This window comes from Chiloscyllium plagiosum, unplaced genomic scaffold (assembly GCF_037043375.1).
Source record: "Chiloscyllium plagiosum isolate Xiang-an unplaced genomic scaffold, Cpla_swu_hap1 HiC_scaffold_9, whole genome shotgun sequence".
Taxonomy (NCBI): Eukaryota; Metazoa; Chordata; class Chondrichthyes; order Orectolobiformes; family Hemiscylliidae; genus Chiloscyllium; species Chiloscyllium plagiosum.
In genome coordinates this window covers 64,082,651-64,105,841 of record NW_028270147.1, presented here as the reverse complement: position 1 = coordinate 64,105,841, position 23,191 = coordinate 64,082,651, and the positions used below count along the sequence as shown (strand labels likewise).

General features: G+C 37.5%; 1 protein-coding gene across 16 annotated transcripts in view; it reads right to left on the bottom strand.

Annotated features, from left to right (window-relative positions):
* The window catches only part of dock7 (dedicator of cytokinesis 7), a 170,263-nt gene that overhangs the window by 69,937 nt on the left and 77,135 nt on the right, over positions 1–23,191 (bottom strand). For 8 of the 16 annotated variants that reach the window (XM_043699462.2, XM_087990702.1, XM_087990698.1 and 5 more), the window contains 9 exons: positions 19,603–19,767; positions 18,396–18,571; positions 17,401–17,490; positions 12,890–12,976; positions 11,249–11,344; positions 6,326–6,466; positions 5,465–5,578; positions 4,443–4,613; positions 2,998–3,137 (listed from right to left, as the gene is read on the bottom strand). In XM_043699462.2, the coding sequence (XP_043555397.2) occupies positions 2,998–3,137; positions 4,443–4,613; positions 5,465–5,578; positions 6,326–6,466; positions 11,249–11,344; positions 12,890–12,976; positions 17,401–17,490; positions 18,396–18,571; positions 19,603–19,767 (1,180 nt within the window). The remainder of the gene's footprint in view (positions 1–2,997; positions 3,138–4,442; positions 4,614–5,464; positions 5,579–6,325; positions 6,467–11,248; positions 11,345–12,889; positions 12,977–17,400; positions 17,491–18,395; positions 18,572–19,602; positions 19,768–23,191) is intronic. The other 8 variants (XM_087990704.1, XM_043699467.2, XM_043699468.2 and 5 more) reach the window with 5 other exon arrangements.

Sequence of the window (23,191 nt, the reverse complement as noted above, 5' to 3'; positions counted from 1 at the left end):
TTTTATTTTGTTTTTCTATTTAGCTAATTTTTCTATCCGCAAATGAGCACTTCTTCTACTTCATCCCTTCACTATTCTTACAGCTTCTTTCTTTGAGTTTCAACCACACTTTTAGCCTGTATGTAATAAGCACAAAGACAGAGTGCAGCTCTGAAGTTAGTTTTAAGAAATGAAGCTGGACAGGTGAAACGTGTAGCAGTAGAAAAAGTGTTGTTGGTAATTTTAACATAGTTACAGAAAAGGACAAAGACAAAGCAATAGTTGGAGTTCTAAATTGGGGTAAAGTAATTTTATTAAGTTGAGGAAAAATTTGTCAAAAAAGTAGACTGGGAGCAGATGTTTGAGCATAAATCAGTTTCAGAGCACTGATAAGTATTCAAGGAGGAGATTGAACAGGTTCAGAGTAAGCATGTTCCCACAAAGAAAAAGAATAAGATGCCCAAATGTACAGCTGCCAGATGTCAACCGTTTACAGCATAAGATAAGGCAGAAAAGAAAAGCTTATATCTGACACCAAGAATTACAGAAAGCTGAGGAGAATAAAAATGGAGGGGGAAATTAAAAAGGTAATTAGGAAGGCAAGGAGCAGGCTTGAAAAGATATTGGGAAATACCATCAAGGATGGTTTATGAATACATTAAGAGTAGGAGGATAACTAAGGAAAGACATGGTCCCTTAAAACACGGTAGATGCAGATGACATTGGTATGGCTCTTGAAATATATTTTGTGTTCATCTTTTTGAAAAAGGGAAATAATGCAGATATTGTACTTAAGGAGGTGATGCATGATAATTATAAGGAGAGAAGTATAAATGGGATTAACATGCAATGAAGTGAATAGAAAGCCAGGGATGATGAAATGTATCTCAGACTGTTAAAAGAACCAAGAGAGATAATAGAAGAAATCACGATTTCCAATCCTCATTAAATACAGGAGGATGCAGCCCAGACTGCTAATGTTCTGGCTCTCTTTAAAAAGGGAGTGAGGGATAGGCCAAATAATTGTAGGCAAAAGTGAGGACTGCAGATGCTGGAAACCAGAGTTTAGATCAGAGTGGTGCTGGAAAAGCACAGCAGGTCAGGCAGCATCCGAGTAGCAGGAAAATCAACGTTTCAGGCAAAAGCCCTTCATATTTAATTGTAAGCCAATCAGTACAAGTTCAGTAGTGGGCAATTTTTTAAAATCAATTCTGAGAGATGGGAAAAACTGTCACTTAGAAAGGCACAGATTATTCAAGGACACTCAGCACGAAGTCGTAAAGGGAAGATTTTGTCTTACAAACATCATGGAATTTTTTAAGGAATTAACAAGAAGGATGGATGAGGATAATGCAGTTTGTGTGGTCTACATGGATCATAGCAAGCCTCTTGACAAGGTCCCACATGGCAGACTGGTTAAAAATAATTAATATCCATGGGAACCAGGGGTATATACCAAGCTGGACACAAAATTGGTTCAGTTCAGGAAACAAAGGGCAATCACTGATTGATAGCTTTGCAATTGCAAGCCCATTTCCAGTGAGGTTCTGCAGAGATCAGCACTAGGACTCCTGCATTTTGCAATATATGTTAACAATTTGGATGAAAATGTAGGGGGCACGATCAAGAAATTTTTCAGACAATACAAAACATTGACCATGTGTTTAAAAATGAGAAGAATAGCTGAAAACTGCGAGAAAATATCAATGGGGAATGGTCAGTTAGGCAATAAAGTGACAAATGGAATTCAAACTAGAAACGTATAAGACAATGCACTTGAGAAGGTCAAATAAAGAAAAAGAATAAACAATTCTTGGAAGAATTCTGCAAAGAAATGGAGGATGCCGGAGTGAATATCCAGAGATTCTTGAAGGGAGAAGGATACACCAATTAGGTGGTTAAGAAGGCATATGGAATCCTTTTGCTTATTAGCTGAGATACAGAATGTCACAGCACTGTTATGCTGGGACTGTATAACTTAATACTCAGGCCACAACATGAGTGCTATGTGCAGTAATGAACACTTCATCATAAAATGGATGTAACTGCATCAAAGAGGGTGCAGAGGGCATTTTCAGGAATGTTGCCAGGACTGGAAAAATGCAGCAAAGAGGAAAGAATAGACAGGCTGGGTTTGTTCTTCTTGGATACTTGACTGAGATGTTCAAAATTCCGAAGGGCCTGGATAGATTGGATGAGAAGGGCCTTTTTACTTTAGCAAGATGATGAGTGCCTAGGGGCAGACGTTTAAAGTGATTGGTGGAAAGAGTTCAGGGGAGATGAAGAAAAGATAGTTCATCATGCAGGTGGTAAGGGTCTGTAACTCACTACCTAAAAGAGTAGTAGAAGCAGCAACCCTCACCTCATTTAAAAGGTGTCTGGATATGCATCTCAAGTGCCATAACACATTCTTTTGTATTAAAGGCTATTGGGCAGTTTTCTTCCTAAATACTTACTGTACTTGTATTTTAACATATGTGATTTGTGTATGCCCAGGCATCTGGATTCCTCTGAACACCAACATTTTCCAGTTGATCACAATGTAGAAAATATTTTCAATTTTTCCAAGATTGATTATTTCATGTTATTTTATATTTTATCGCATTTGCCACTTTCTTGTCTACGCACTTAATCTATCCAAATCCTTTCTGTAGTTTCTTTATGTCTTTCTTACAGTCTCTTTTCCCACTTAACTGTGTACCAAATTTAGATATATTAATCTCAATCCTTTCATTTAAGTCACTGATATATGATTCTAAATAGCTGCAGGCCAAACACTGATGTTTATAGTACTGCACTACTCACTACCTGCCAAATGCAGAAAAAACTGTTATTCCTATTATGTGTTTTCTATCTGTTAGCCAATCCTTAATCCATACTGTTACGATGTTCTTTCATCAGGACTAATGCGAAACAAACTTTAATTCCCTCCCAGCAGCGCAAAGAAGGTTTTTTTTGACATAAGTAATAAAGACCCGAAGACAAACATACTACAAACACACATCTTTTACAACTTACCCCTCTGCCTCTGGGTCTAGAATAAGTGCTAACTCAGTAAGTACAAGTCCCGCTAGGTAGTGTTGCTGACGGAATGGAACTGACAATTCAAACATATTAGCAATCTTCTGGTCTTGAACAATTGTAGAAAACCCAGAACTCTGGAAAATTCAAACAAATTGGAATTAATAACAACATCAGAACAGACAATTGAATTTAACTAAATCAAACTTATTCTTCAAACAATTCCACTGTCATATGTCAGCCTTTTTCCCAAATCCCTTTATTGGTCTTTTCTTAGATCAGTTTTTGGACTAGTCTTAAACATTGTCTTGGTGACTGCTGCAATCTCTCACCCTGATGGTGTATTCCACAGTCGCAGAACTCCACTTGTAATGTAAATTTTCCTGTTCTTTCTTTAAATTTTCCCATCCTTTCAATATTTCAAGGATCCCAATTAAATTGTTTCAGAATTACACTCTATTCCAAGAAGAACCATTTTTGACAGATGTTTCTTGTATTTTTCTCAGACAGACATCATCTTGGAGACTTTGTGTTGTGCTTTACATTTCTACACCTTTCTTATGGTGTGGAGCACCACTCTAATCTTGACTCTGATCTCCAGCATCTGCAGTCCTCACTTTCACCCAAATGTGCATTAGCAGAGTGAAGTCTTGAGCTAACAAAGGTATGAATGAGGCCTTCAGCAGCTGAGGCAAAGGTGGAGTTAAGTGATGTTATTAAGGTGAAAATAGACGGTGTCAGTGATGGTGCAAATAAAAGTTTGGAAACTCATCTCCAGATTCAAGTGACACCAAGGCTTTGAAGAGTTTGGAATCAATAACTGGTGGTTGCAATTTGTTGTGATAAAGGAAATGTAAAAGGAAATGTCTTCCCAACATTTCATAACATCCTGATTTTTTTTAAATTTTGCCATAAACCCACCATTTCATCAACTTTTCATGGTCATTTTCACTTGAGGCACACTTGCTCTCATGTAAATCAAACCCCTCTGCTTTTCTACATTACTTGTTTTTCCAGGTACAATTACTATTTTTAGTTAAAGTTACAAAATTTACTGTCTCACATTTACTGACTTTGTACTTCAAGTACAATCTTTTGTCCATTCTGCCATCTTGTCTTTCTCTCTTTGCAGCATCCTTTGGACCTCAAAATTATTTACTATTCCTTTTTTTTTGTAGCATCTGCAAATTTGGATCCAATTCACTCTTGCCTTATATCTAAATTATTGCTGGGCACAGTGAACAGAAATGGTCTTACACAGAATACCACAAGACACTTCCAAACATTCTAAGAAATTACAGGTACCTGCAATTCTGTATCCCCTCTTCTAAACAGTGTACAATTCACCTTATTTAACCTTATCCAATAATCTTGTGTCTAGTAGCTTTTCAATGGGTTTCTGAAAAAAAACTTCAACATCACATGGCAGTGACAAAGTGTACCTGGCTTGTTGCAGAAGATACAGAGGGAGATGGAGAGGATGGAGGTGTAAGAAGACTGCATGGTAAGTTCAGTGTCACATAATGCTCATGACTGCAGACGATTCGCAGGAAGTCCAATCTCAATGACACAAGCATACTTGGAGTCTGTAATGCATAAAGCTTTGAAGAAACCTAGACAAATAGTAGGCAGAACTTTTAAATAATAAAATCACTAAAAATAACTAAATAAAACTAAAGTGCACAGATCTGTAGGCCAATCAAAATAAATAAATTGTTTACGACAACGATAATGATTAAAGTGAGTCTTTCTATTTGGTGGACGGAGTTATGCTCAAACTTTCAGCGGTGTTGCTGTATTTGTCGACAGTAACTATATTTCAGAAAGTAATGGAGAAACACAGCAGGTCTAGCAGCATGTGTTCAGAGAAAAACAGAGACAATGTTTCAAGTGCAAGGGACCCTCAAGTAATGTTGCATATAAAATAAGATGGGATTTTTTGCCATACTATGGAAGGAAAAATTGCTATAATTGCAAATTCTTTCTTTTATTATCATACCTAAAAAATTTATTATCAATTTTACTATTTTAAAAAACTGCTTACAGTAAAGATAACCCAAACAATTTTAAACCAACTTATCTGTTTCCTGTAGAATTGATTTTCATTACGCATGACACTTCAAAATTTTCTGCTGAGTGGGGTAATGGAGGTTTGTGGGTGTGAGGGGTATATTTTCCATTTCAATGCATCTAGGAACTGGACCAAGCTTTCATCAGTTTAATGCAGCACTAGTATGACGTTGTCCAGTTTGCTGCCAGCTAGCTGACCAAGGAATAGATCTGAGGATCTTCCTGGTATCTGTGGTTCAGCATTACATTAGATAGCAATTGAAACATCTGCGGTTCTTTAACTCTCTAGCTATTAGATGGTAATGACAAACTGTAAATCACATATTTTTAAAATGTCACAATCTGTTTAAAGATTTTTACATCCTGAAAAGTTAGGTAGGTATGTGTTCATTACCTGCTTCCAGTATGTTTTGGTTAGGGTAAAGACAAAGCCACGATCCATCACTGAAAACAGGTCATTAAGAAAAAACGCAAGACTGACATTAAGTCGCTCAATCAGTTCTATATCCTAAAAATAAAGAATAAATCATTTGCACCATGAGCATCCTTTTGTAACTCTGAATTCAGGGAATAGGGCATATCATTAAAACACACAGAAAATTTTCCACTGGGATTGACTAAGTCCAAAATTCACTAGGATAAATTTAGCTCAATGCAAATAATAGGTCTGCTGGCTAGGTTAACTTTTAGCACCCTTTTCTTACTGTTCTCCCAATCATCTATAAAGGCATTTACTTATATTTGAATGGGTTCATGTTGCCATCCAAAATCCTGTACCCTGTCCAATAAAGTCATTCTTCATGCTTTTACCCAGACAATACGAAGAAAACCATGTCTAGCACAACAATTAGTAAACCCACATTGTGATAAGCCTTCACTGGACCCACTGGATAACAATCAGGGGAAGAAATTTTGGCTGATCATTTTGCTCATTAACCCAGAAGTACCCCGACTGGTACTATTCCTGTACTCATGATGGTGACTGATTGATTTTTGGATATCAAAGTATTACGGAATATAGGAAAAACTTGGAGAGGTGGAGTTCATGTAGAAGAGCAGCCATAATTGTGCAGAATGGTGAGGTGGGTTCAAAGGGCTGGAAGGTCCGCTCTTGGCTCCCATTTCCACATGAACTATTCCCCGACATAAAACATTAAACATAGCATAAACTGGGGTCAAATGTGGTTCTATCTGGCTAACAGGTTCACATGCTCATATGTGTAAAATCTGAAATAAGACTAAATTCAGCTGTTACCTTCTGAAATCTTGTCACTATATCCCCTGCAATCATGCTAACCAATGCAGCAATGTCATCCATGAATCTTTCTGGAAATCGGGCTTTTCTTGAGGTGTCAAGTTTGTCAGAAAAATATAAATGGTGCACCATGCTTTTCACCTATTCAATCAATAACATATTACACAAACATTAGTTCTAGATGTAAATATTAATAAGAACATGCAGAATATTTTGGTTCAAGTATGGAGACAGAATCAATGCAATAATCTCTGGAAACTGGAAACTGCTATCTGAACCATAAGGCCTATCCTTCTACTCTTATAGCTTCAACCCACTGACCCACCTACAACCACCAACCCATCACCCTACCTCCCCATTAGCTAACTAACTCTCTTCAAAAACATAGCTGAAAATGTGTTGCTGGAAAAGCGCAGCAGGTCAGGCAGCATCCAAGGAACAGGAGAATCGACGTTTCGGGCATAAGCCCTTCAGGCTGCCTGACCTGCTGCACTTTTCCAGCAACACATTTTCAGCTCTGATCTCCAGCAACTGCAGCCCTCACTTTCTCTCTTCAAAAACATATACAATTGTTGGCTACACCAGCATTTATTGTATCCATCCACAAATGACCTGCAGAAGGTGGTCTTGAGCGGCCTTCTTGAGCCACTGTTTTATCAACATGAATTGGCTTGAACGTGATTGAAGAATTTAGACCGTTACTTGTAGAATGCTAACTTTCATCAACTGTATCGGTTATAATGCGATATCGGCCCCATTAGTTTAAATTACGTGGCTACTGCGCGATTTTCTTATAAACCAAGATTGCATGATAACAGGACTATCGCATAATATCAGAACCGACTATACTGTATCTCCCCCAAGACGACCTTACATATATGGTGCACCATAAAACGGAGCAGCTTTATAAGATGTGGCGGCCCTTTCTAAATTATATAGACACAGACTTAACAGTAATAGTATCAGGGCCTTATATAGCCATGGGAGTCAGTTTGGGCAGCTTGTGGGTCCGTGGGAGGGGAAAGCAGGAAAAAATATGGGTACAATGACTGGTGCTCCGCGGATAGGAGCTTCAGTGGAGGTGTGGTGAGTGAAATAGAATAAAGTAATGTGATATAATTTAATTTAAGTTAATTTGAATTCAGCTTAATTTAACTTTTATTCAATTTGATTGTAGTTTAGTTTAAGTTAAGCAGATATGTTTGTTCTGGTAGAATAGTAGACAGTTTATTATTAATAGTATTGTGATATGACACTGTTGTACTATCTCTACTTTTTGTATTTTGGTATTTTCTTATATACAGTTGCTTTTGTAAAAAATTTGAAAACGCTTTTAATAAAAATATTTATTAAAAAAAAGGAGTGAGTGCCATGATTTTGACCTAGCCACAATGATGGAACAGTAATACAATTACAAGTGAGAATAGTGTGTGGCTTGCAGAGCTTCTTGTTCCCATCAAGCTGCTTTCCTTGTTCTTCTAGATGGTAGAAGTCATGAATTTGGAAGGTACTGTTGAAGAAGCCTTGGTGAGTTACTGCAGTACATCTTGCATATGATCCATTGCTGGCACTATACGTTGGTAGTGGAGGAAGTGAATGGTAATGGTACTGGAAGGGTGTCAACCAAATGGGCTGCTTTGTCCTGAATGGTTTCAAGCTTCTTGAGTGTCGTTGGAGCTACACTCATCCAGGCAAGCGGGGATTATTCTATCACATTCTTGACTTGTGCTTTGTAGATGGTGGACAAGCCGTGAAGGGTCAGGAGGTGGGCTTTGTGCTGCAGAATTCCCAGCTTCTGACCTGCCATTGTAATCACAGTAATTATGTGTCTTGTCCAGTTCAGTTTCTGTTCAATGGTAACCCCCAAGATGTTGAAGGTGGGGTATTCATGATAGTAATGCCACTGAATGTCAAGATTTGATGTTTGGACACTCTTGTTAGAGATGGTCATTGCCTGGCACCTTTCTTTTTCTTTATCCTTTCATAGAATGAGGACATTTTTCTGGCAAGACCAGCATGAGTTGCCCATCATTAGGTCCCCTAGACCTGAATGGTTTTCTCAACCATTTCAAAGGCAAAAAAGATGAGTTTTTATAACAATTAATGACAGTTTTATCAGCACCATTACTAAGGCGAGCTTTTATATTCCAAATGTATTAACTCATTTCGAATTCCAACAATCCATGACATTTGCCTGAGTCTCTAAAGTACTAGTCCAGTCTAATTAACATTACACCACTACTTCCACATTGCATTTGTGGGCTGCTAATGTTACTTTCCCTTCTAGTTGTCAACCAGGCCTGACTCTTGGTCCAGGTCTTTCTACATTTATAGAAATACCACTTCAGCATCTGAGGAGTTGCAAATAATGTTTAATATGTGCAATCATCAGCAAACACCCCCACTTCTGACCTCACGAAGAAAGGAAGATCATTGAGAAGCAGCTGAAGATGGTAGGTACAAGAATACTAAACTGAGGAACTCCTGCAGAGATGTCCTGTGGCTGAGATGATTGTCATCCATAATCACAATCACCCTCTTTTGTGCTGGATATAACTACAACCAGCAAAATGCTTTACCTTAAATATCTTTTGACCCCTCTTACAAATAGAGGCAGACAGCTGAACCAAATCAGATTTCTACCTCTGTATTTACAACACAGTAAAATTAAACTAGCGAAAACCCCAGTAGTTACTCCAATGATGTACCAGGCTTTTGAATAACTAATCCAAGACTTAGTGAATAATTAATACCAGACATGGGTCTTGTATCTCAAATAAGACTTAACTATTTATTAAATACACAATAACTACGGCAGAGAAAAAAAAATTAAACAAAGAGTTAAACTGATTGATGCCTATTCTTTAAACCCCAAACATTTGTTTTCAGCCTCCATTCTCACAAAAAGACAGACAGGCAAACAAACATAGTTAAGGGATAAATAGAAGAAAGTAACAAAACTGATCATATTATTTAAATGGGTTTAGTGGGGCATTGTTTCATAGGTATTAATGTGGACTCCTTAGTTGCTTTTCTGAAATGTTGATCAGGGTCACCTTTTCAGTTCACTCAGGTATAGGTAGTAATACTTCTAACTCAGCTTTATATTCTCAGGTTCTGGAAGCTGGTGTGGGAGATTGGGCAGAGAACTTTGAAAACTTGTTACGTTGTCAGAAGCCAAGGTCATCTCCCCCAGAAAATACAGCTCAAAAACAACTCAAATATTGATTCTACTCTGACAGGCTGATTGTCTCTTCCTAAGACCTCAATTACCATTCAATGACTGCCATCTGCTTGAACATAGTGTCTTTTCCAGACTTGCTGGAACCAGTTCCTAGGTACTGACCTTATTAATAGTCAACTTCTACACTCTGTCTAAATACATCGTTCTTCCTAGGGTCACTGCATCTGTTGGATCATTTTTGGGCAAGACTCAGCTTGCAATTAGCCTTTTGGCCTGGTCTCAGAAACATAAAAAAGTTTATTTAGTCTGTTATTCTTCTTTTACCATAAAATGTTTCATAAAGTCCAAAAGTCATCTTTAGTCCCAAACCAAAATCACTAAAAGAGTAAAATCAAAAATAATGAATAATCAGCAAGATTTCTACCACTCCAGTTTTTCCTACATGCCATTCTCAGCCAAATCTTGCCTTATATTAAAGGGAGTCACCTCACTTCCCCTTTTGAATTCAGCTCTTTTATCCATATTTAGTCCAAGGTTGTAATAAGATCAGTTGAGTGACTGATCCAAACTGAACATCAGTAGGCAGTTTATTGTTGCATATGTGTCACTTGGTAGCACTGTAGGTGATATCTTACATCACTTCGCTGAAAATCAAAAGTAGTCTGATAGGGCAGTAATTCACCAGGTTCGATTTGTCCTTCTTTTTGTGTAACAGGACATAACCAGGCACATTGCCAAGTAGATGCCAGTGTTATAACTGTATGTCTAGGAATCTAAACTCATAATTCAGATTCTTAATTGCTAGAATCATAATTAGATTAGATTACTTACAGTGTGGAAACAGGCCCTTCGGCCCAACAAGTCCACACTGACCCGCCGAAGCACAACCCACCCAGACCCATTCCCCTACATTTACCCCTTCATCCAACACTACGGGAAATTTAATTTGGATTGTGGGAGGAAACCGGAGCACCCAGAGGAAACCCATGCAAGGCACGAGGAGAATGTGCAAACTCCACTCAGAGAGTCGCCTGAGGCGGGAATTGAACCCGGGTCTCTGGTGCTGTGAGGCAGCAGTGCTAACCACCGTGCCACCCATAATATTCATTCAAAGTTTTTCCAAGTTCATTAATTAAGACAGGTAGAGCCAATAAATGAGTTGGCTCAGTAAATTGAGTTAAATGAAAGATGGCTGTCACATGAGCTAACCGCACACAATTTCAAAGAAGCCTCTATCCATATAACAGCATTACTTTCAGAGGCAACACTGCCTCATATAAAATGGGTAGATGTATGCTTTAGGAGACAAAGTCAAATGGTCCTGGTGCCTGAGCTCTTAAATTACTATACAAATAAAATAAAACTAATTTCATAATTGAGGGCTGAAACTGACTTCTCTATCAACCAGGAAGGCACCCTGCCAAGATGGTTGTTGAACTGAATTTTAATATAACCGCAAATCCATAGCATGAACAAGGTTCATCCAGCAAATATGGATCAGGTTCATATTGCAGAATCAGTTCCACCTTTGGTAGGTACAAGAGTGGTTTGTGATTTAGGATATTCTTTTATCGGGCTGGAGCTAAAATCATCAGTGTGCTCAGAAATTAAATCATCATAACAAAGATCAAGCCTTTCCCACAAATTTCTTTACCAGCTAATGATGAAATCTTTAGGAATCATTAGCAGGATTAAATTGGAGAGTTCACAAAGATGTTGCTTAATGCTATTCTACTCACCATTAATTCAAAGAAGAACCAGGCCTGGTGTAAAGCAGATTCACGCACACTCCCACTGCTCACAACCCATTGCAGCGCCAGTTCCTCGTGTAATAGCTGAGTCACAACACAGTAAGAATTATAAACTCTTCCAATATAAATTCCAGAATAAGGACATAGTCATTCTGCCTGACCTCTACAAACATAACGAGATGGTAAATTAAGTATTTTCAATCTTAGGGGTTTTTTTCAGTCCCAGCTGAATTTAATTAACTGTCTATTTTTAAACAATAACCAAATCTGTTTGTAAAACAATAAGTATGAAAGCAACACATCTCATGAAATAGAATGCTTTTATCTCTGAGGGAGATAAAGGGAAGACAAGTAGTTTCAATCCCTAATTGGCACTGGGTTTCATTCCATTACATTTGCATGCTGGACACCTGGGATGATGAAAATGAGGACCTCCACTTGACATGAAGAAGTTTACCAAATAGCAGATCCACAATTGAAATCAAAAAGATTTATTCTTCATCTGAAAATCTGATTTTCTAGATCTCTAGCAGCTTTTACTATTTTACTATTCCAAAATGACTTTCCTGCTATATGCTGTACTAGCAACAAAGGGTCACTGTACTCAAAACATTAACTCTGTCTTCTCTCTTTAGATGCCATCAGATCTGCTGTGTTTCTTCAGCACTCTGTCTTTGCTTCAGATTTCCAGCATTTGCAGGTCTTTTGAGTTTTACACAACATTCCTAATGTTGTTTTGACAGTGAACAGATAACTTAGTGGAGCCCAAAGATGAAGCTAAGACCTTCTGAATTGATGTCTGGAATAGAGTGGTGCTGGAAAAGCACAGCAATTCAGGCAGTATCAAGGAGCAGGAAAATCGACGTTTCGGGCAAAAGCCCTTCAAGATAGATTCATATCCAGTTATGATCTGTTCAATGCTGGTGTAGGCTCGAAAAACCAAATGGCCTACTCCTGCTCCCAATTCTCACCCTCTGAAAGACCATAAGACATAGGAGCAGAAATTAGGCCATTACCCTTTTTATCTTCTGAATTGATGTGACTTAGTGCATTACTTGGGTGCATTTATTCAATGAATAAAGGTAGATTCAATTTTAACCTCTTAGCATTTCTAAGGGAAGAACTATCAAAAGACTGTGAAATGCATGAATTGTCTCCATTGCTGAATGATTTTGAATGATTCCTTTATAAAACTTCAATATCATTACAGAATTAAAATATCAGCCACTGCTGCAGTTGTTAAATATGCCCAGTGCAAATTTTAGACATGGATGATAATTAACCACCAATTTGTTGAGAATATGTCCCCAATAATAAACTGCACGGGCAAGGAGGAATCACCATTCTGATGTTTGCTTAAAGAAAATTTTGTTTCAAGTTCAGCCCACTGACTGCGTTCTGATGATTTGTGACAATCGAGCAGTGCAATTTTACACAATGTAATACATAAACTGAATTAGGACACTGCAGACTATAAATGCTGCGAACGTTCCTCAGCAAAACTCAACTTGATCAGGACTGTAATCTCCTGAATCTGATTAGGCAGAATTAGAGATAACATTCAAGACTTCCTGGCGTAGACTTATCCCACCTTCCTCACTTGCCTCACACAATAGTACTGTGCACTACCTTCTTAGTTGGTAATCGTCCTGTTAACGTTTGTAAGAAACTTGTGCTCTCGGTATGCGATGACATGCGATTACTTCGGTCCATCGCCTATGGAGTGGAATGAATGTTGGTAATAGATTGGTGAAGTCAGATATGGCATAATGAATTTATTAAAGCTAATGCAGAGGAGTTGGAAGCATAAAATACCTTCTGCCAAATTATATTCCAAGAACTATGACTGTAATTTCACATCCATAATAGGGGTTTTCACGTTATTTATGTCTAAAACTGATTTGAGAGCAGAACAAGAATTTGAATAATACATTATGTTCTGATGTGTGCTTTGCTACTGATATTATTTGTCATAAAATGGATTGGAACATCAACATACAGTACTTCTTGTTCAAATTATTCTATTAAAGTGCACATTAAACAAAATATTGCATTTCTTGTGTACATCATCTGTGTTGAGTTGATTACCTACATATCCAAGTCAGTTAACTTCATTCTTCCTGATTGTTTAAGTGTATCCAGTAGAGAGTTTTCAAATATTACATGGACTTATATATTGACAACCATTTCTTCTTTGATATACTCTCTGTCACATATTCCTATTGCTATTTTAATCAAAAATATTATGATGAATGATGTTCTAATGTTCTTTTTTCTTTCACATAAGTGACATATTTTTATGCAGAATGTCAGAACTGCAAAGTGCTTTGCCTTCTCTTCGCTTAGAAAATCATAAAATGATTACATAGAGTCAGTATGGTATTATGAAAATTAAATTATGTTTGACATATGTATTAGAATTTTCTGAGGATTTAACTAGCAGGACAGGTTAAAGAGAACCTGTGGATGCTGTATACATGGATTTTCAAAAGATATTCAATAAGGTGCCACGTAAGAGGTTCTGCACAAGATTCAGAATAAGGGTACTGAGGATAATATATTAGTCTGGATTGAGAATTAATTAGCAGACAGAAAACAAAGAGTAAGAATAGACCCAACAGTTTCAGATTGAGAGGGTGTAACTAGTGTGTTGTCAAAAGGATAAATGTTTGGGCCTCAGCTATTTATGATTAAATCAATAGCATAGATGAGGGGACTCAGCATAATGTATTCAAGTTTATTAATTGTACAAACTTAGGCAGGAAATTAAGATGTGAGGAGGCACAAAGAAGCTATGTAAGGATACAAACAGGGTAAGTGATTGGACAATAATGTGACAGATGCTGTATGATGTGAGGAAATGTGAAGTTATCCACATTGGTAGAAAGAATAGAAAAGCAGGACTGATTTTTTTAAAGAAGGTGAGAGACTAATAAAAATTGTGGGATACATGGAATTTAGAGACAATCCATGGGAAGTTAACATGCAAACACAGAAAACAAATAGGAAGGCATATGTCAGCCTCCATTCCAACAAGGTTAGAATTCAAGGCTAAAAAAATTTTGTTTCAATTATATACAACATTGACAAAACCACATCTGGTGTACTATATATACTGACAGTCTCCTTACCTAAGGATATAGTTCTCTCAGAGATAGTATAAAAGATTCAGTAGATTGATTTTGGGCAAGACAGGGTAAGTCTATTGACAGTAATTGAATGGAATGAACCTAAATTTTCAGGTTTTTAGGCAAATGAAATCTTAGTGAATTGTGAAATTCTTAGGAGGACTTCATGAAGTAGATCATGAAAAGCTGTTTCCCTGGCTGGACAGTAGACAATGAAGGATAACAGACATTTTTTTAAACTTCATTTGTGGATTGAGTGTTGCTGGCTGGCCAGCATTTATTGCTTCCCCCAGTTGCCCTTGAGAATATGGTGGTAGACTGCCTTCTTGAACTGCCACAGTCATGTGCGGAAGGTACACCCACAATACCATTAGGGAGCAAATTCTAGAATTTTGACAGTGAAGGACATATTTCCAAGTCAGGATGGTGAATGGATTGGAAGGGAATTTGCAGGTGGTGTTGTTCCCATGTATCGGCTGCCCATGTCCTTCTAGGTAGAAATGGTCATGGATTTGGAAGATGCTGTCTAAGGATTTCTGGTGAATTTCTGCAGTGCATCCTGTAGATAGTGCACAATGCTGCTACTGAGCATTAGTGGTGAAGGTAGTGGGTACTTGTGGATGTGGTGCCAATCAAGCAGACTGTTTTGACCTGGATGGTGTCAAGCTTCTTAAGTATTGTTGGAAATGCACCCATTTAGGTAAATGGGGAGTATCTCATTTCACTCCTGATTTGTACCTTGTCGATGATGGCCAGGCTTTGGAAAATCAAGAGGTGAGTTACTTGCCAGAGTACTCCTAGCTGTTGACCTCCTCTTGTAGCTATTGTGGTTATGTGGTGAGTCCAGTTGAATGTCTGGTCTATGGTAACTATAGGGATGCTGATAGTGGGGAATTCAGTGATGGTAATACCATTGAATGCCCAGGGTGGTGGTTAGATTGTCTTTTATTGGAGATGGTCATTGCCTGGTATTTGTGTGGTGTGATTTTACTTGCCACTTGTCAGCCTAAGCCTGGATATTGTCCAGATCTTATTTGCTTTGAACACAGATTACTTCAGTACCTGAGGGGTCACAAATGGTGCTGAACATTGTACAATCATCAGCGAATATCCCCATTTCTGACCCTTTCAATTATATTACAGGAAGTCAGCCATTAAGGACCAAGAGAAGAAGACATTTCTTAATGTATTCGTTGAAAATCTTTGGAATATTCTACTCAGATTGGGATGAATGGATTTTTGGAAACAACTAGAATCAAGAGAGTTTGGATAAGAAGGTGGAGTTGAGGCAGACAATCAGCATTTTCTTTTTGAATGAGGGATCATTTGGCTGATTCTTATTCTTATTTCTTACGTTCTACTGTCTTGCAATTTTCATGCTCTGAAAACCCAAGCTCAGTACTACCTCAGTAATTTCAGGTTTATATAATCTTTTATTTTATGCTTTTGAATTTTGATAATCACCCAATTTCTTCCTTATTTTTCTTGTCCACCAATATCAGCTAAGCATGTTTCTATAATTTACAAATTAGAACATTGTACAGCTTTTCTCTTCTTTTTAACTGGGATCAGTTATACATGTGAAATTACAGTGCAAATAGTTTTGAAAGATTTACACACAAACCTTTGTAGTTATTTGGTGCTTAGGTATTCTGCAGCTCAACTCACAAGAACACAGGTTTCAACATGAAGAAAATAGATTTGGATGAACATGTAACACACAATTCAACTCCAAATTAATGAAATGTTAATGTAAATACTTAACTTAAATGTTCCAATTTCAATCCATTATTCTCAAGCCTTTTGGATGTCTATTTGCATCATCTTGATGTAGAAGTAGTGTGTAACCTTCACTTCCCATCAACTATTCTAGGACTCATCATACCAGAAATTATGGCTGCAGATGTTCACCTCTTCACACTTTCCTCAACATCTGTATATTGAGGTTTATGTCCAGGTTACCTTAAGCCGCACCTTGAAGTCACAAACTTCTTGATGAAGAAAGCAAACCACTTACAGAGTTTGGCCAAAACTAACAAGAGAAGCCTTCCTGAAATAATCTACTTTCATCTGTATTTTTGAAACTAGAGAACAGGGTTTCATTGGAGTCCTTTTTAAACAATGCACGAAGTAATATATTTCTAAGCATATGGATGCTGTGATAACAAAATAAGTCATGATTTGTTTTCATAACTTGTCCAAACTTGTCCATAAAATGATGGTAATTGATGACTCATGAGTATGTGGCACGAGGCACAAGTCAAGATGCTTCACTTCAGTTGCAGTAATATATCTACAATTTCGGTAAAGTTTAAAAGTCGACATAAAAGTTTTTTAAACCACGGCCAGGTCAAGTGTGAAAAAACAAAAACAAAACTAATACTATTCTTTCAAATTTAATTTAGGGATTGTACCTATATCTATGCAACACTATAGGTGTGTCACTAGCAATGACAGAAACTTGAAGTCATGAGTTAGTCCTCACATGCAAGAGTTATGTACACCTATTAACTGTATAGACCAGAAATGTCACTTTCTCAGAATTCACTGGTACAAACTTGGTAAAGCAGCCTGGAACAGTATGTTCAGGCAACTTTCAACACCCCTGGAAATGATTCAACTGTTAAAAAGTGAGACATAAATGATTAAATAAACAGTGAAACACATCTCTCTCCTGAAGTAATTAAGGATTGTTAATTTGTTAATTTCATAACATTGAAAAAAATACATACTATAGAACTGTGTGATCATGAGATAATGCACCATGTATTCCATGCATTTTTATACAATAGCATGCACAAGGACTCAAGCATTAAGTTGTAGAAAATGGTCTTAAATGAAGTAAGTAATAACTTACAAATAAAACTATTGAACACAGGCAAATACTAGGAAAACTCAAGAGAACTGAAGTCCAGAATACTCAAATAATGAAAATAATGGGAAATGGATGGAAGTAAAAAATTAAGCTGCAAAATAATGTCCTGAAGAAGATATATTAGCATCTGAATCCACCTGCATTACTTCAGTGCTTGATCTGGGGGGACTTCTCCATGGGACAGTTGGGCCACCAGCATTAACCCAGGAATTGGAACGATCTAGTCCCTGAACAAGTGAACGAAGCAGATGGGAGAGGGAATTTTAAAACATTTAGCTGGAAGGTGTATTAATTTCTCAAAAAATATATAAAGTACAAGGAAAATGTATTTAAAGAATCTCCTATAACTCAACTACAACAAAAGTGTTGACTCTTTCTGAAGTTTGAATGAGAAGCCCTCGAGATGCTCAAAATGGCCATTCTTTGATTTGATAATGGCAGTTAAAGAGGGTAGAGAAAAAGAACAACAAGGTAGAACTACATATTAATTCCCACTTGATTACAACACCTGTACTTTCAAGTAGGCAATGATCAATGAATACAACTCACTGATTTTATTTGGTCATTGTCAAGCAAACGGTCTTGTGTTACAACATGTTAACACAGTAGAGACTACAAGTCAAATTTTCCTGGTCTACATGATTTAGAACTAGGCAGTTCACATAAAAGCTATGCCATTAAAGTAGTTATGGAACAATTTTTAGTGACTGAAACGAAAGGTTAAAATTGCACAATGAAATACCTGTGCCAAAAAATAGCAAATTTTACTTAAAGTTCTTGAACTATTTAAATGGCTTAATTAAAACACAGCAAACTGATTAATACAAAGCATTATCTCAACTTTGCAGCTGCTTCCTACCACAGGGTTTAGTGGTGTGCAAAACTATAAAGTGATAAGCTAATCTAAATCCGGGTCTGGAGATGAAGGATAGAACAGAAAGTATTTCAACTGGAAAAGAAGATAATCAAAAAGGACAATTCTATCCTTTCTACTCACATTATCTTGAATTATGTTTTACTTTATTGTAAATAAGATGTTCCTGTTTAATAATTCATAAGTTCAGTTTGAACACTACATGTATCTTAAATCCTTATTATGCACATCTGTGCCTAAAAATAGGAGATCATTTACCTTGCTGCCAATAATAGTCCTCACTTCATCATCTGGTGAAGTTGGAGTACCTGAGATATCAGGGTTGCTGTTACTGAGACTCCGGGACCGACTAAGACTCAGGCTGGCCAGCCTTGCTGCTGAACGTGCCATCGTAGCATAATGCATAGACCCACCCAATACACAGCCACCGGGACCTGTGCCAAGGATTCAATCATGATCAGTGCACAATTTCAAATTCAATGCAAATTCAGCTGATGCAACTCAGGACAGGACATGAGTTATATATAAACTTGAAAATGCAATTTTTGACAAGACTCAAACTCAGGTGGGTAAATAATGATATAGATCAGACACTATTAATTTGGGAAATTTGGTTTGAAATGGAAGTGCAGAAAGAGATGTCAAGAACAATAGAGCTAATAGAGTTTGGTTCAGTCAGAAACGCCTTTCTGATTCCAGTTTGTCATTAATGCAGCAAGTGTCACCTTTTTTCTCAAGTCTTTCATATCAATTGATTATAACTAAACAGGATTAAAATGGATATTTACTTTGGCCAGGGATGGTGTGCCTGGAAAGGGGGAAAGAGGGCTGGCAACACATTACTTAAGGAATTATATGAGGTAAACAGTGACAAATATTAAAAAAACAACAGAAAACATAATGAAATACATCTTAAGGGTCTGTTATCAACTGGAAAGCAGGACAGCCCTCAACCTGTTTTGTGATGATGAACCAAATTATTTTTAAAATATTTTCAAGAGATAACCAGGGCCAGCATTTGTTGCCCATCTCTAATTGTCCTTGAACTGAGAGATTTGCTGAGCCATTTCAGAGGACAATTAAGAGTCAACCACATTTCTGTGGATTTGCCATGTCGGCATACTAGATAAAGAACATTACTGAATCAGATGACGTTCTGCAGGATTCAATGATAGTTGTTACCATTATTGAGACTTTATCCCAGACTTTATTAATTGAATTTCATTGCCATGGTGGGATTTGAAGCAATGTCCCCAAAGTATTAACCTGGGACTTTGGATTGCAAGTTCAGTGACAGTACCGAAATGCCACTGTCTTCCATGAAAACATGAGGCAAATTTAACCCTATTTTGCACTCTCAGTCATCATTTGAGATGGCACTTCAAGGTAGCTGGTGCTTTTATATTACTATACTCTTTAGTCGTGTGGGACACATTAAGTTATGGTGCTCAAATTCTGGTCTCACCTGGTGACGAGGGGTTTGACTCTGTGCTTGGGAGACGGAAAACATAGTAAATGTATGATGCCAGCAAATTGTTTCTGCCATGCTGGTCCTGGTTTGCTTCTAGGTTTTTGTGAAGTCTGTTAACAATGGATGTCATTGCTTCAAATGATGGTTGTCCCATATTTACTAAAGAATAGAAAGAAAAGTGTATAGAAGGATACAATCACAGAAAACGAAACTGCTGTTTACAAACATATGAATTAGGAGCAAAACTAGGCCCATGAGCCAAGGGACCGTTAATCATGGTCTTCCAGGGAAAGTCTTAAACCCTAGATTGGATAACATTAAGTTTTCGACTCATAAAATCTGACAACGGAACAAATAACAATATTCATCATGGATAATTTCAGAGGTTAGTGCTAGCTTTGTCCCTGATCTACAGAAATATGCATTCAATGTCTGATTACAACTTAAAAAGAAAGACAACCAATTATTGCTCTCTTTGGTCCTGCATTATTTCTCTATTTCCATAATCTTCTTCAAAAATGAAACTTCAATTTTCTTTTCTGGAAATCTAATCAATTTGTATTTTTATCTCTGTAGAAACTAATTTTCCATCTTGTCCTCCTCAGCCAGATTCCCAAGCCATCACTTAAAAATTCAATGGGGAATGTACCCAGGTCCTGGTACCCAGCAGCCATTTAATACAGTACAGTATTAATTGGATGGAGACGGAGAGGATATCCTTCCCCAGAAAGCAGCCAGCCAACCTGACTGTCCAGTGGGGACAGCAGACTTCACATGCTGGATCCCAATCAGAAGATGGGAACCTTGATGGAGGAACCCCTGCTTCAATTCTCACTCAAGATTCAAGAAAGAAAACTTGCCAGGCTTCCCCACCATCATCCAAAGCCAACCTGACCTCCTTCCTATCCTAAAAATTATAGCTGTGCAGGAAGTGACACTTGTAAATTTCAGTTCTCCCACAATCCGCTTGTCTGACTCCAAAGTTGCCAGTGGGTGGTTATAAAATTCTGTCCCTCTTTCCACTCTATATGGAGGAAATGGAGCAGATGTTCCAAAAGACATGCATCAAAGTCCAAGATTGACTTTGTTACAAATGATGTAACACTATAACCAAATCAAACACTTCACAACAAATATTGTGTGCAACCTATCAACAACTGAATTTTTTGGCAGGTAAATACATTTGTCCACAGCACTGAAAGCCTAGCTGTTTAAGAAAAAGGCATGAGCACAAAATGCACTGAGTACATTGGACAAGTAGGTGGCAGATGGAGTCTGACATAGAAATATACAAAATAATGCATTTTGAAAGTGAGACCAAGAAAAGGAAATGTTCTGGATGTAGGTTTGCTTGCTGACCTGGAAAGTTCATTTTCATGTATAGGGTCTTGAACTTGAAACACCTTATACAGACAACAAGCAAAACTAATGTCATTTACAAACTACTGTGCAAGAACTGTAACAAACTGTAACAAACACTACATTGGACAAACAGGCAGAAAACTAGCCACCAGGATACATAAATGTCATCTAGCCATAAAATGACATGACCCTCTCTCACTAGTATCCTTACATACAGATAAGGAAGGACACCACTTCGACTGGGACAACACATCCATCCTAGGACAAGCCAAACAGAGACTCGCATGAGAATTCCTAGAAGCATGGCATTCCAACCAAAACTCTATCAACAAATACATTGACTTGGACCCCATTTACCACCCGCTGAGAAAAAGAACCGGAAGTGACATCACCATAGGAAACGACATCATCACAAGAAATGACATCACCAACCCAAAGAAACCCAAACATAAAAGTAGAAAGCAGGAAATATCAGCAGTGCTTCGTGCAGAGGCTCACTGAAGATGTTACCTAGTATGGTGACGAAACGTCTGAAAATGAACTTTCCAAGTCAGCAAGCAAACCTACATCCAGAACCTCAAAATGAGCTACAAATCGTCTCAAAACTCACTAAAAGAAAATGTAGCTTAAATGGTAACATTTTATTCAGTGTCGAGGAGCAGGCATTGATATGGAGATCATCGGTGGTGCTACTCTAAGTAGATATGGCCTTATAAAAGCAAACGCAATTTTTGATTTAAATCTGCGAACAGAATAAAATAAAAGATTTTACAGCAAGTGTCTGTTGTTATAGCCCTCACTGATTATTTTTACTTTATTCTTTTATAAATTTTAGGCTGTATCTATGAACTACGGAATGTGAGCTGAAATATAACTTTTGGACTGTGAGTAACAGTCCATGTTCAAGGGAAAAAAACAGATCAAACAAGCATTTGTTTATCCACAATGCCAGGTTTGGAAGTGAATTGCAGGTTGGTCCCTGATCAAAACATTCTGTAGATACTTCAGCAGCAAGTAAAGCTTTATGTTTAAACAGATTGCAGAGGTTGGCTATTAATGAGGCAAGTACCTATGAGTTGGTTAAGCAAGTTTGGAAAAGTCTTTATGCCCAAGTAGATGCTGAATGGTAACTGCAATCTCGCAGAGGAGACAGTCAGTTTGTCAAGGAGTGGTCGGCATTAGAATTGGGTTTTGGACTATGTTTCTTGTGAAATCGGAGTCTGACTATTGATGCTACAGCATGAAGTTTTGAAAGCTCCATGCCTAACCTTCCACAAAGTGAACTGAAAAGGGGACCCTAATCAACATCTTTAGAAAATCAACCAAGAAACCATCATTATGCCTATAGAAGAGCACATCATGAAAACCACTAACATAATCTAGCCAGCCTTGTCATTTTCTTTTACTTATCCCATAACTGTGTTTGTCTGTCTTGTCTTTTGTGGAGCTATAAATAAAGGTTTTTGGGTTAATAACATTTTCCAATTAGATTAATTTGTTATTTAATTTTGCTCCACTCAAGTTACTATATTGCTAATAAATTGCTATGTCTTTTACTTAAGCCACAAGCTGGTGTTGAGAATTGATTATTTGCAAGTCTAGGATTGGTTATTCAAAATGTCTGGTTAGGAACCACTGAGGTCAATTTTGAGGGTTTCAATTTTACTCTTGAGAATACAGGGGTAGAAACGCTATTTAATTCGGCCATCTGTCTCCAAGCCATATCACTGCAGAAATATCGAACGCTTTTGTCAAAATATTGCAGAACTCACTGGATGCCGTAGGGTTTGGCAGACTGTAAAACCGTTAATGTGAGATCAGTTAGCCTAACATATATTGCTTGGAAAATACTAGAATCCAATATTAAAAAAGAAATAGCATGACATTTAGAAAACATAAGAAAGGGAAATCATATTAAAGTTTGGTAGAGTCCTTTGAAGATATAACAAGCAAAGCTGATAAAGGCAAGTTCTGTAGATATACACTCTATTTTGATTTCTGCAAAATATGCAATAAAGGTTCAGCATAACAGTGGGTATGTATTAGCATACATTGGGGATTGGTTAACACAGAGAGCAAAAACAGTCAGGATTAATGTGCCTTTTTCAGGTTGGAAAGTTGTAACAAGTGGAGAACCACATGGATTAGGCTTACGGCCTCAATTGTTTACTGTCAATTCTACCTCCTGCCCAAAATTCACAAGCTTGACCACCCTGGCCGA